This window comes from Typopeltis vanoorti, chromosome 23 (genome assembly GCF_054136105.1).
Source record: "Typopeltis vanoorti isolate ZY-2024b chromosome 23, IOZ_Tvanoo_1.0, whole genome shotgun sequence".
Classification (NCBI taxonomy): domain Eukaryota; kingdom Metazoa; phylum Arthropoda; class Arachnida; order Uropygi; family Thelyphonidae; genus Typopeltis; species Typopeltis vanoorti.
Window position 1 is genome coordinate 24,352,865 of NC_143571.1, and position 13,919 is coordinate 24,366,783.

A 13,919-nucleotide genomic window follows, 5' to 3' on the forward strand; every position below is an offset into this window, starting at 1 on the left:
TATTAATTAAACAGTTATTACTGTGGTCTTACATGTTCTTTTAATAATGATGATAGATACTGCGCAAATGTTGGATAGTTCGTGACATGGTTAGGGCTCCCATCAATGAATCTAAGGACTACTTGGAGTTACCTGTAATAATAATAATACATCTTGTAATGGTTATTTTTTCCATAACTCTTATTTCAACCTGGTACTCCTCTAGTTCTGCCAGTTCCATTTCTTTTCCACTGATGACTTATATTGATGATACTGATCTTGAATTCTGCTGACGGGGATCGAGTTTTTGAAGTTTGTTCCAGTAACTGACTTTTTGCTGTTCATCATGAGTCTGAAGAAAACAGTATGTTGCTGTGTTTCATTGGATGATGCCCAAGCCAGCAAAATTTCATCTTGTACCACCATTTTGTAATTTGGTTTAATCCAATAAAAATGCAATTTGGTCAGCTGAATCCCAAAGTGTCAGCCCATCATTGATTGTTCAGTATCCAGGTAGATACACTATCTACTAATAACTGTCACTATCTACTAAAGTGTGTACGTTAGCAATTTACAATTGATACCAGCAGGCAAACCCTAATATCGGGTATGGCCACCTCCTGCACCCTTTGAGGGAGACTTTCCACCAATGTATGGCAGACAGGTGGAATTTGTCTCCACTCCTCCTCCATCAAAGCAGCACTGAGTTCAGCAACAGATCGAGGAAGTGCTGCGCTGGACCCCACTCACTGCTCCAACTTTTCCCACAGGTGTATGATGGGGTTGAGGTTAGGACTCTGCCCAGGCCAAGGCAGTTGGTGAACATCCATCTCTTTGTACCATTCCATAACAGCTGCAGCTTTGTGACATGGGCACTGTCGTTCTTGATAGTAATATGGGTCCATTCCATAAAAAGTTGTCAGTGTAGACAGCACCTGATTATCCAGAATATCAAGGTACTGAGCAGCCGTCATGGAATCATGGACAACAACCAGTGGTCCCACTCCAAACCAGCTAAATACACCCCACACCATTACTCCATCACCACCAAACTTTACTGTGAGTACAACACACTGTGGTAACAAGCATTCACCAGGATACCTGTGGATCCACACCCAATCATCAGACTGGCAGGTGTGTATGAATGGAGAGCAATGAATCAAGGTTAACCTTAATTCATTGCTTCAGAGTACCATTTTCCACTGGTCAATTGTCCAGTTCACATGCTCTTTGCACCAGGCCAGACAAGCTGCCTTGTTCATTACGATTTTCAGCTTGTGTGCCACTGCTCTTCCATGGATACCCAATAAATGGAGTTCTTTTCATACAGTATTAGTGCTCACTATGGTGTTACTGATGCTCTGGAACTCATCACAGATGGTCTGTGCTGATGGTAGCCAGTTTTTGCATGCAACCAGTTTTAACACCCTCCCATCCCTGTCAGTCATTTTTAGCAGCTGCCATGCGTGTTTTCTTGCACTAGTGATGCCAGAACACCTCCATTTGTTGATCACATCGCTAACCATTGATTTTGGGTGCTCCAGTTCAGCAGCAATGGTAAGCGTGCCACCAATGTTACAACCCATGGTGACACCTCTCTTGAAGTCACTGATTTCACGTTGTGTTGCCACACCACCTATATTCAACTGCTATGATGAAATAACGATGAAACACTGCTTTCTACTATTTGTACACTGGTTTTATGTTATTGACAAACCTGGAATGTTCCGTAACTTCAAATAACAGAGGTGTCCAGAAAATTATTATTAGATAGTACACTTTCTAATATGGTAAACCACAAAAAGGAAAGGATCGAATATTAGGTCAGAAGTTGCAGGCAAGTACTCCATATTTTAAAAGGTTGGAGATCGCCTTCCAGTTATCTAGCTCTGACAATTAAGTGACCTACATTATGCTGATTGTAAATTTAAATGAAAAAATTCCTTGTAATAATAAAACAAAAATATCAGCAAGTAGTATTCTAAAATAAGTAGCTAAATAAATATTCAAATAAGAAATACATATGCTTACTTGAAACCAGGTTTCAGGTATAAATCCAAATTTCACTTTATCACTATAAAGCTGCCTAACAGGACGTGGAAAATTAACAAGATCTCTTTCTGGTCCTTCTGCAAAAGGATTTGTAAGCTTTTTGCCTTTAATTGTCACTGTTTCAAGTTCAGAGCTTGTTGTTGTTGTAGGCTGTGTACTAGATGTTCTCATAATGCTGTAATTACATTATTATTACTATTATTATCAACATCATCAGAGACCTCCAGAGATGTAATACCACACATAGCTGTCAGACTTCTTAAATTCATTCACACCAGATATACTCACCCACTCATCACTTTGACAGGCAAACTGTTCCACTTACTCTGTGAGAGAAAAATCTAACTTTCATCTTTTTCTTGCTATGCACAAACACAACTTTCATGGATGCTCCACTATCCTCTCCCCACCTTACATATAATGAAAAACCTTTCTTTTCAAGTTACACAGTAATCAGCATTCATTTCAGAAAATTATGGAGATTACTACTGTGTTAAGCACTTTCAGATACTTGGGATGTGATCTATCATACGAAGAAGAAAAAGACAGACACTAAAATACCAAAAACACACTAGAATCAGACTATATAATGTCTTGTCAAAACCAAATCTACTATACGGAAGCGAAACATGGACCATGAAAAGGAAAGATGAAAAACGAATTCAAACAGCAGAAATGAAGTTCCTCAGAAAAACAGCTGGATATACCAAGTGGGACCACAAAACAAATGAAGAAATCTTACAATCCCTAAAAATCAAACCAATTAATTACTACATAAGACAGTATAAACAAAAATGGCTAAAACATTAAAATCGAATGGACAACAGCAGACTACCAAAAATATTATACAGATACAAAATAAGTGGAAAAAGAAGAATCGGAAGACCAAGAAAGAGATGGCATGAAACCAGAACAGGCCACATGGCCTATATTCCATGTTAGGAAGAAGAAGACTACTGTGTTAAGAATAATTACATTAATTTTGTGGTTTCAACCTGCTTATTGAGGTCATCATCTGGTGTATACACATATATATTTACAGACAAGCTACATGACAATTAAAACAGTATGCCAAAGTGATATTAATTTGATCAACCATTATTCTACTGGCCTGAAACTAATGAAAGCTATATTCTATTTTAACACAGCTGAAGAACAAATTCATATCTTTTAATACAGCAATAGTGGTGACCTAATCACTAATTTAGCATAAAATTGGTAGTGTTTGTGCAAGCTCCTGATAAGATAAGTATTATTTTCAGTTATCGTTGATAAAATTAGTTAATATTACGTAGTTTTGTTTGCCTTGCGTATTTTAGTGCGTCTGTTTGTGTGTTTTTGGTGTGTATAACTTATTATTTGATAAAACACGTTGCAATAATTATGGCACCTGTACGAAGGAAAATGGCGGCCAGTAATGATGGTTCGCCATCGTTATCAAAGAACAGTAGTATAAAAGAAATGAGTCAGTGTACTAGCTGTGAAATGTATGCTTTACGGAGTGCGGTCGGAGTGTGGATAGATGATAATAAAGGATTGAATGTGTGTAGAAAATGTAGGGAGAATGAGGAATTGAAGTGTATTTCGGATCGTGAGTGTGATATTTTTGTCAAACTTCAGAATGAAGAAAATAGCGATATGACAAGAAACGGCAAGGTTGTACATGAGAATTATGAGAGTGTGAATGTAGAAAGTGTGAATGATAGTATTAATGGTTTCTCAGAGAATAAAAAAGATGAGATAGATGCATTGAATGAGATCGCGTTGTTGATTGGTGCGATAGAAAGAGCAAAACAGCAGCTAGAGTGCATGAACAAAAGTCGACTGAATGAACCAACCAATAATAAAAGGTATGACAGGAAAAATAGGCGTATGAATGTGAACATGAACAAATGAAGGATAGAGTGCTGTATGGAGACTCGTTAGTACGAGGTGTGTTAGTAGAGGATTTGACAAAATCGTACCAACCTGGTGCGACCATAAAGGATGTAACTGAGTCTATTAGAGAGCAAAAGGAAAGGGTGAAAGAAATGATTGTTGTGGCAGGTATGAATGATTTGAAAGGAGATAAAATAGAAATGATAGAAGACCTGAATGAATTGTTTGAGGTAGCAAAAGAAAAGAGTGAGAGAGTTAGAATGATTAGTCTTTTGCCACGGTATGACAGTGAAATGTTTAAAAGGAGGGCCATAATTGCGAATGACTTTATGCGTGGGTTATGTATGACGAGTGGTGTGGAATTTGTGGACGTGTGGAGTGAGTTTGATGGGCGAAAGGATCTATATAAGATGGATGGCTTGCATTTGAATGGTTATGGTGTAAGAAGACTTGAGAAAGTGTTGCTGAATGTAGTGGATGTGCAAATTCAGGGAAACTAGATTCGTTAAGGGGGGGGAGAGTAGATATACAGTCCTTAGGGAGGCAGTTGAATGTAAGAATGAATATAATATGCTAGAGCAAATAAAGACAACAAACCAGAGTGGGATAGTTAATATAAGGCATCAAGGTAGGGTTGGGGCTAATGGGGGTCTTAAATTCATGTACACTAATACTAGGAGTATTAGGAACAAGAAGGAAGAGTTTTTGGCCATGGTTGGCACTTCCAGACCACAGGTTATTGGTATTAGTGAAACATGGCTGACTGTAGATGATATAGCTAGTGGGATTGAATGTGATGGGTATAGTGTGTTCAGGAATGACAGAGAGAATAAAATGGGGGGGAGGAGTATTGTTGATGATAGCTGATGAGCTACAGCCAAGGAGAATAGAAGTTGAATTGCAGGATAGAGAAAAGAGCACATTTCAGGCCATTTGGCGTGAGATTGTGGCTAGCAGAACTAAATATACAATTGGGTGCTGCTATAGACCAGGTGATGGAAAAGATGGTGGTGACAATATGGACAAGCAAATAGAAGAAATGAGTGGAAGGAGGGTGATTATTATGGGAGATTTCAACTATGGTCGCATTGATTGGAGTGAGGAGAGGACAAACCGGAGGAAGGAATTGGATTTTATGCGGTTATTAAGGGATAACTATCTGCGACAGCATGTAATGGAAAATACTAGGGGTCAGAGAGTGCTTGACCTAGTAATTACATCTGAGGATTTGGCTGTAACAAATATGACCACACTGCCACCAATCGGTGAGAGTGATCATAGGGTCTTGACTTGGGAGGTGGCTAAAGGCGTAGAATTTTCAATTAAGACAGGGTACATGTGGAATTATCGGGCTGGAAAGTATGACAAGCTTAGGAGTTTGATTGGCTCAGTGCCATGGCATGTACAACTGCAAGGACTAGAAGTTGATAGTGCATGAGAGGTAGTTAAGAAGTGCTTGCATGAAGCAATGGCTGACTGTATACCTAGAGTCCGAATAATAAATCAAGTAGAGGTTAAATGGATGAATAACACCATTAAGCTTGAGCTGCAAAAAAAGAAACAACTATGGAGGGAATTTAAGGAGAAAGGTGACTGGCAGGCACATGAACAGTATAAAGCGCAGGCCAGAAGGGTGACGAGTGTGGTAAGAAAAGCAAAAAAGGATTACGAAAGAACATTGGCCATGCAGGCTAAAGAGAATCCTAAACAGTTTTTTTAGATATGTAGCAAGTAAAAGGAAAAATGTAAATGGCAGAATGATTTTAAAGAATGCCGATGGTAGGGAGGTAACTGAATCAGTTGATATAGTTGAGTTACTGAGTGAGCACTTTGCAAGAATATATCATCCAGGTGGTGACATTGCTGAAACGAATAAACCAGTAGATTATACGGGAATTGTGTTGAATGAAGTGGAGGTGAGTAGTCTATTGCATAACCTCAATGTCAATATATCTGTGGGATTGGATGGTATACCAGCTCGTGTAGTACGCAAAGCAGCTAAAGAATTGTCAGTACCCTTGACCATTTTGTTTAATTTGAGTCTCGGGTCTGGGTTAGTCCCGAGCAGGTGGAAGGAGGAGAAAATAGTTCCACTGCATAAAGGTGGTTCCAAGACTGCTGTTGTAAATTACCGACTGATTAGCATATCAGGAATCGTTGTCAAGGTCTTAGAGAAATTAGTCAAGAAAAGAATACAGGATTGGATAGATGAAAATGGGATATTGTATGGGGGACAACATGGTTTTGTGAAGGGTAGATCATGTCTCAGTAACTTGCTCACATTTTATAACACAGTGACGGCTGAACTGGATAGGGGTAATGGGTTTACAGTGATACTACTGGACCTTGCCAAGGCCTTTGACAGGATACCACATGGAACCCTAATCAGTAAACTGGAGCAGATGAGGATAGATATAGGGTTGGTGAGATGGATAGGAGGGTGGTTGAAGGAGAAATACCAGAGAGTGGTTATTCAGGAGTGGAGTCGAAAAGACGTCTTGTGACTAGTGGAGTGCCGCAGGGTTCTGTTCTTGGACCACTGCTTTTCAATTTGTTCATCAATGATATTGGAAAGGATTTGAGAGGAAGTGTTCACTTGTTTGCTGATGATGCAAAGTTGGGTAGAGCAATTGTGAGTGCACAGGATGTCAAAATTTTACAGGATGATTTGGATAGTTTGGAGGACTGGGCTAGGAAAAATGGATGTCAGTTTAATGTGGCAAAGTGTAAGGTTATGCACTTTGGGGTGAAAAGAATAGCAGCAGTATATCACATAGGTGGAACCGTACTCCAGGAGATTGATGAGGCTAGGGATTTGGGAGTGCTGGTGGATAGGGAGTTGAAGTTTAGGGGGCACATTGCAAAAGTAACTAAAACAGCTCACCAAATCACTTGGCTTATGAAAAATACTTTAACATGCAGAGACAAACAAGTTGTTGTTCCTCTGTATCGAGCCTTGATAAGACCCCATCTGGACTTCTGTGCCCAGTTATGGGCACCAGGGTTTCTTCGTGATGGGGAGGAAGTGGAGAGGGTCCAGAGACGAGTGACCAAGATGATAGCAGGTCTGTGGAATGAACCTTATGAGAATAGGTTGAGGATTTGTGGGTTGCAGAAATTGGACGATAGGCAAAGGAGGGGTGATATGATTGAGACATTCAAATTACTGAAGGGTTTTTATAAGATTGATCCAGAAGATATTTTTGAAAATATGACTGGTGGTGGGAGGACTAGGGGCCATGCATGGAAGCTGGGCAAGAGCGTGGTTGACAAGGGTGTTAGAGCGGTGAATGAGTGGAATAAGCTTCCAGAGTCTGTTGTGGGTGCTACGACCGTGAATGAATTCAAGGCAAGATATGATAGATACTGTGTGAATGTTGAATAGTTGTTCCAGACATGATGTTAGGGCCTCCCTTGATGAGTCTGTCGACTCCTTGGAGTTTCCCGGAACAATAATAATAATAATAATATTGAGGCTAAGAACCTGGAGTACTACACTCCTAATTATAATTAATAATGACCTTTTAGAACAAAAGGCAATGTGGACAGAAAATATACGTCACCCATATTTTTGAGATTTTTAGACCAATGTTATTGTTGAGATTAGGAAGGTTGATTATTAGAATTTCACAGTCTGCCTTAAATTTGCACTCATAACAAGTTTTATTATTATTATTATTCGTGACACCTCCAAGGAGTCCGAAAACTCATCGCGGGAGGACACCTATTGTACAACTCTCCATCTCCACCACTACACCGAACCTCTACTACCAATCGTCAACATCAGTGCCATCTACTGGCCACTACAACCACCACAGCTAGTATTTTTTTGTCCGTAAATTGCATGTGTTCTGAAGAGCCGATTTGTCTGTGTTTTGATGTGATGAACAGGTCCTTTCCAGTCAATTCTGTGTATAGCATCAAACGCAAGATTGGAAAGACTAGATTTACCATAATTATTAAATTTAATGTGTCATTTATATTCCTTTTTTCCACATAGGAATTGTGTGTACAGTTTCACCTGCATAAGGCAGGTTTCAGGTGCATTGAACAATATACTCCCAGGTGAGCCTGGGAAAGAAGAGGATCCTTGCTGAAGAGGACTCTCTGGCTATGTAAAAATATGATATAGTTTTCCCCCACTAGAGGTCAGCCCAGTAGACCAGTTATCAAGGTTATTCAACAGCTATAAAATTTATTTCTCATGCTCTTCTACAGGGTGTTCGGGATAAATTTGACAGTTTCGTAAGGAAAAAGAAAATCTTCTTTGTATCTATTAAATTTAATGAATTGACAAAAAAACATTACAGGCAGAGTTAATTACAATACTATCAACAAGATTTACTCAAAATAACCACCATTAGCATCGATCACAGCTTCAATTCTGCTTCGGAACCTTGAACAAGCTGATGCTACAGTCTCCCTGGGAAGGGCCGCAAAAACTGTTTTAATTTTATCCATTAACTGGGCTTTTGTATTACTGGAAGTGCGATTGGTGTCTTTTTCAACTGCGCCCCATACAAAATAATCCATGGGGTTAAGGTCTGGGGAGTTTGGAGGCCAAACATTTGGACTGGTGAAGTCGTAGAAATTTTCAGACAACCATTTTTGACTTTTCCCAGAGGTGTGGCAAGGGGCCGAATCCTGCTGCCATACATACGGCCTACCATTGGCTACCCTTGTTATCTAGGGCTTGACTACAGTTAGCAACTCCACGAACAAAGCCCGAATTCCAATGCCAGGGTTCTTCAACACCTTCAGATTTGCGAGGAATTCTGCTGTACGAACGCAATCAGATCGTCTGAAAGGGATCTTTCTTCTTGCTACATCCTCGTAGTCACCATTGCAAGTCTCTAGTTCATGCCTGATTGTTTTTACTGTATTCAGGGAGCATTGGGCAGCAGTCGTAATATCCTTATTTTGATGGCGGGCACGAATCATCATGATACAAGTTATTCTCTTCCATGATTCAGGTGGGTTCCAGCTATCCATCCTTTCTGACATCTTGTATATGAATGAAGAAGGGTCCAAACTTTTAAATGAAGAGAAGTGTGTGTTAATACATGTAACTTACGGAAAAATATAATTAATTATAAATATGTCAAATTTATCCCGAACACCCTGTATCTCTTCATCCAATGTAGCAAGCACTGTGTGTAACACACTGTTACATACACTAAGGTTCATATATCTTAGTGAGCACTCATTAACTGAACAATTGCACCTGCTTCTAATACAAAATTCTTGTGTTAAAACACTCAACTTTTTTCTGGCCTGCACTTCTTTCCACATCATGATCTTCTTCTTATGGATCTGTTGCTTAATAAGGTTGCTGCACATCCATTTTGCTCCTGCTCTATTTGATCTTCGAAGTCTAGGGACACATTCAGATACTTCTAGCTTTACAACTCTATGAGTTTTAGCTTGCAAAACAATTTTTAGCCATTCTTTTCTTTTCTGTGTAATATCCTTCCAATTCTGAACTTTTTTTTACCAAATTTTTTTAACTCCTCTATCTTTTTCCATTCTATATGCCCTAACCATGCTATTCTTTGTGTCTTTCTATATCTTCGCCATTAAATAGTTGTTCAGATTCATTATTTGTTCTAATTCTCCATATTCCATTTCTTCTTTTATTGGTCCATATATTTTCCTTTAAAGATTCTCAGTCTAGATCTTTTTGTGTTAATGGCCCCATTTCACTTCCATATGTTGTTACAGGTCTTATAATTGTTTTATAAAGTTTTAATTTAGAATTATGATTAAGAATCTTATTACTCATTCACTTTTTATAAATATAATAACACTTATTTCCAGCCATGATTCTACTATTAATTTCGTTGGATAAATTATTGTTTGTTGTTATTAATGAACTTAAACATTTAAAACTACCTACAACTTCAAAACTGTATTCACCTATATTATATCTTGTAATATTTTTATTTATTGTCTTTCCACATTGCATATATTTAGTCTCCTGTTCGTTAATTTGTAATCCAACTTCTTTAGCATTTCTATTAAGTTCTTCAAATTTCTCTTCTAAATCTTTTCTCCTGCGACTTATTATTGCTATATCGTCTGCACATGCACATATTTGTATTAATTTATTATTAATAAATCCTCTCATATTTAACTTTCTTATTATTACTTCAAGTACCAAATTAAATAAACTTGTTGAAAATACATCTCCTTGTCTTACTCACTCCACAGTTTATTTCAAAGAGCCCGTTAATTCCCCTTGTATTTTAACTACTGCTTTGGATCCTTCTAATGTAATTTTAATTAATCTAATTAATTTTACTGGTATTCCCAGTTTTTCAAGCTATGTATCATTTCTTGTCTATTTAATTTATCAAATGCTTGTTGGAAATCAATATATATAAATTAAGAAGTTCTATATCATTTTTCATACAGTATATATTTATTTCATAGCAAAAATATATTATCAATTGTGGGTCTTTTATTTCTGAACCCACACTGCTACTCTCCTATTATTGTTTCTATATATGGTTCTAATCTTTTATACATCATACTTGATAAAATTTTGTATGTAACATCCAATAATGTAATTCTTCTATAGTTCTGACAATTCATCTTATCTCCTTTTTTATATATTGGTTGGATTATACCAATTTTCCAATCATTTGGCATTTTTTCTTCTTTCCATATATCTAATATCAAATAATAAATTTCTTTCCATAAAATTTCACTTGTATTCTTTATAAGTTCTCCTGTTGTCCCATCTACTCCTGGTGCTTTAAAACTTTTAATCTGTTTTATTATTTCAACTATTTCTTTATAAGTTGGTTCTTGAATTACAATTATTTTGATCTTCACATTCCTTATTTTCTTCTGCTGTCATCATAAATAATTCCTTAAAATATTCCTTCCATCTTTCTTTAACTAATTCTTTCTCAGTTAATACTTTTTCTTCTTTATCCTTACGTCCTATCATTTGTGCATCAAAATTATGTATTAACTGTTTTAATTCTTGATAAAATTTTATAGTTCCTCTTTTCTCATCACACTGCACTATTTGTTTCACTTTCTTCTCTGTCATTTCTTTCTTGTTACAAGTTTTATTTGCCTGCTTTCTTTTCTTTTCATATTCATTATTATTTCTTGTGTTCCTTTGTAAATATTTTTTCCTTGCTTTGTTTGTCAATTCAATTATTTCATTACATTCTTCATCAAACCATTCATTTCTATTTTTCCTATAATATCCTATTTCTTCTTCAGCTCCATTTATAATTGTTTGTTGGATTAAGCCCCATTTTTTTTCTATATTCTTTCCTTTTTCTATTGCTATTATATCATCTTTTATTTTCTTCTGATATTTAACAATTATTTCTCTATTTAGGAATGCTTCAGTGATCCATTTCTTTATCTTTTCAGTTTGATTTTGGTCTACATCTGATATTTCTGTATAATTTAATTTTAACTAACATATGATCAGAGTTGCAATTTGTTCCTCTATATACTCGTACATCATTGACTGAACTTGCTCATCTTTTCGAAATCAGGACATGATCAATTTGATTAAATTCTTTGGTTGCTGGAATAACCCAGGTCCCCAAATGTATCTTCTTATATTGAAAACAGATACTCATCATTCTAAATTTATTTGATATTGTTAATTGTATAAGTCTATTTTCATTTTCACTGGTTTCTTCATGAAGAAATTTTTGCTGTACTTTCTAATTACTTGATGAAATATGTCTTCTTTCCCTATTTTTGCATTAAAATTCCTTAGTATTATCATGGCATATTTTTATTGATTTTTTCATGTTTCTTGTAAATCCTTGTAAAATTGACCTATCACAATCTTGTCAGTATTCTCAGTTGGGGCATATATGTTAATAAAAGTGATATTATGAATTTCACTTTCATTTGTAACTTGCAAATTCTTTCATTTATTGGCATGAATCCTAAAATTGATTTCCTTATCTTTTTTCTAGTAATAATTCTATTCCATAATTTTCTTGTTCTTCAGCACCACTATAATACATAATATAATCTATTATAATTACAGCTATTTTGCCTACTTCAGTTTAGGAGTACCCCTGTTTAAATGTCATTGGCTATTTACTCATGGGTTCTTAGGGCATTATGAGTGTAGATGTACTAAAAAGTATATGTAGCTTAAGGAATAGAAAATTGCACTTACCTTTTTCTGGGTGTTGTGGCTTTTCCTCTGTCTGCGATGTCGAGAACTGCAGAGTGTGTGTGTGTGGGGGGGGTAGGCAGTTTGGTAGAATAAGTTAGAAAAACCCGGGTTTTTTTCCGTAATATATAGATATAGAAACATATACTTTTATATAGGGTGGGGAAAAAGTGAAAGGGCTAATTTTTTAAAATAGGGAGGGGGAAGGGGAAAGGTAGTTTAATAGCCACGAAAATATACCACAAACCCTCACACATCGGAAACTACCTCCATTTTCACTCATACCATCCGTATTCTGTTAAAAAATCCGTCATCTTATCACAATTCATAAATGCTCACAAATTTTCAACCAATCAAAATAGTCTAAACGCTGAAATAAAAAAACTAACACAGATCTTCTTAAATCGCAACTATCCGACACAACTGATTAACTACGCAAACAAGACGGCAAAAAACCGCCAAAACAACCCAAGTACCAAAACGAACTTCCCTACACAAAAAATTATCAAACTACCATACACCCAAAACACATACAAAGCCTATAAATACATCTTCAAACATACTGACTACAAACTGGTATTCACCACTAGCCAAAAACTGGCTAACCTCCTAAAATCCACCAAACCTCACACACAAAAAGATATATTTGAACAGCACAATGTAGTCTATAAATTTCCCTGCCAAAAAGACTGTGACATCACCTACACAGGTTCCACCATCAGGTCTTTATGGGCAAGACTACAAGAACACTTCCGTGACTGTAACATCCCTATTCCCGAACATTTAAACACTAAAAAACGCAACATTAAAAAGAAAAATCGTATACAAAGCACAGGAAAAACAGAAATAGCTGTTCACGCCCTTGAACAAAAACACACCCCGCAGATAGACAAGGCCGTCATAATAGACAGACAAGACAATGAAACAATGCTCAGAATATCGGAAACAATAGCTATAAAGTGTGACGCGAACTCGATCAACGTACACAGGCCCTACATAATCTCCGAGGTTTGGAAGCTTCACAACATTAAATTGAGGTCACAATCCCGACCAATAGGAGACAACACAAACACCTCTGAAGCACCCACCCGACCTGACATAGCTTCCACTTTCCCAATATGTTCCGATGATGACCACGAATAGTCGAAACGGTCCACACCCCATCAACTACCTTTCCCCTTCCCCCTCCCTATTTTAAAAAATTAACCCTTTCACTTTTTCCCCACCCTATATAAAAGTATATGTTTCTATATATTACGGAAAAAAACCCGGGTTTTTCTAACTTATTCTACCAAACTGCCTACCCCCCCACACACACACACTCTGCAGTTCTCGACATCGCAGACAGAGGAAAAGCCACAACACCCAGAAAAAGGTATGTGCAATTTTCTATTCCTTAAGCTACATATACTTTTTAGTACATCTACACTCATAATGCCCTAAGAACCCATGAGTAAATAGCCAATGACATTTAAACAGGGGTACTCCTAAACCGAAGCAGGCAAAATAGCTGTAATTATAATAGTTTATAATGAGGAGTAACATGGGAGTTTTCCCAGAAATAATATACATAATATAATCTATTTTGTTTATTCTTCCTTTTCCTCTCCATCTTGTCTCCTGTAATGCTGTAATATCCAATTCATATTTCTTTAACTCTTTTGCTATACTTTGCATTTTCCCTACCTGTAACATTCTAACAATATATAAGACTTATTATTAAATTGACCATATATTTAAAACGTACTTCTGTTCATACAAATTGCCTACCAGTTTCGCTAGAAACTGACTAGCTTTCTCAAGGCTTGCAGAGTACAAAAAATGGTAAATGCAAAAAGGTTTAAGA

The 13,919-nt window shown here is 36.8% G+C and overlaps 1 protein-coding gene across 2 annotated transcripts in view; it reads right to left on the bottom strand.

Annotated features, from left to right (window-relative positions):
• The window catches only part of ATPsynB (ATP synthase subunit b, mitochondrial), a 123,445-nt gene that overhangs the window by 83,045 nt on the left and 26,481 nt on the right, over positions 1 to 13,919 (bottom strand). For both annotated transcript variants that reach the window (XM_090412856.1, XM_090412855.1), the window contains exon 3: positions 2,011 to 2,206. In XM_090412856.1, coding sequence (XP_090268982.1) covers positions 2,011 to 2,206 — 196 coding nt within the window. The remainder of the gene's footprint in view (positions 1 to 2,010; positions 2,207 to 13,919) is intronic.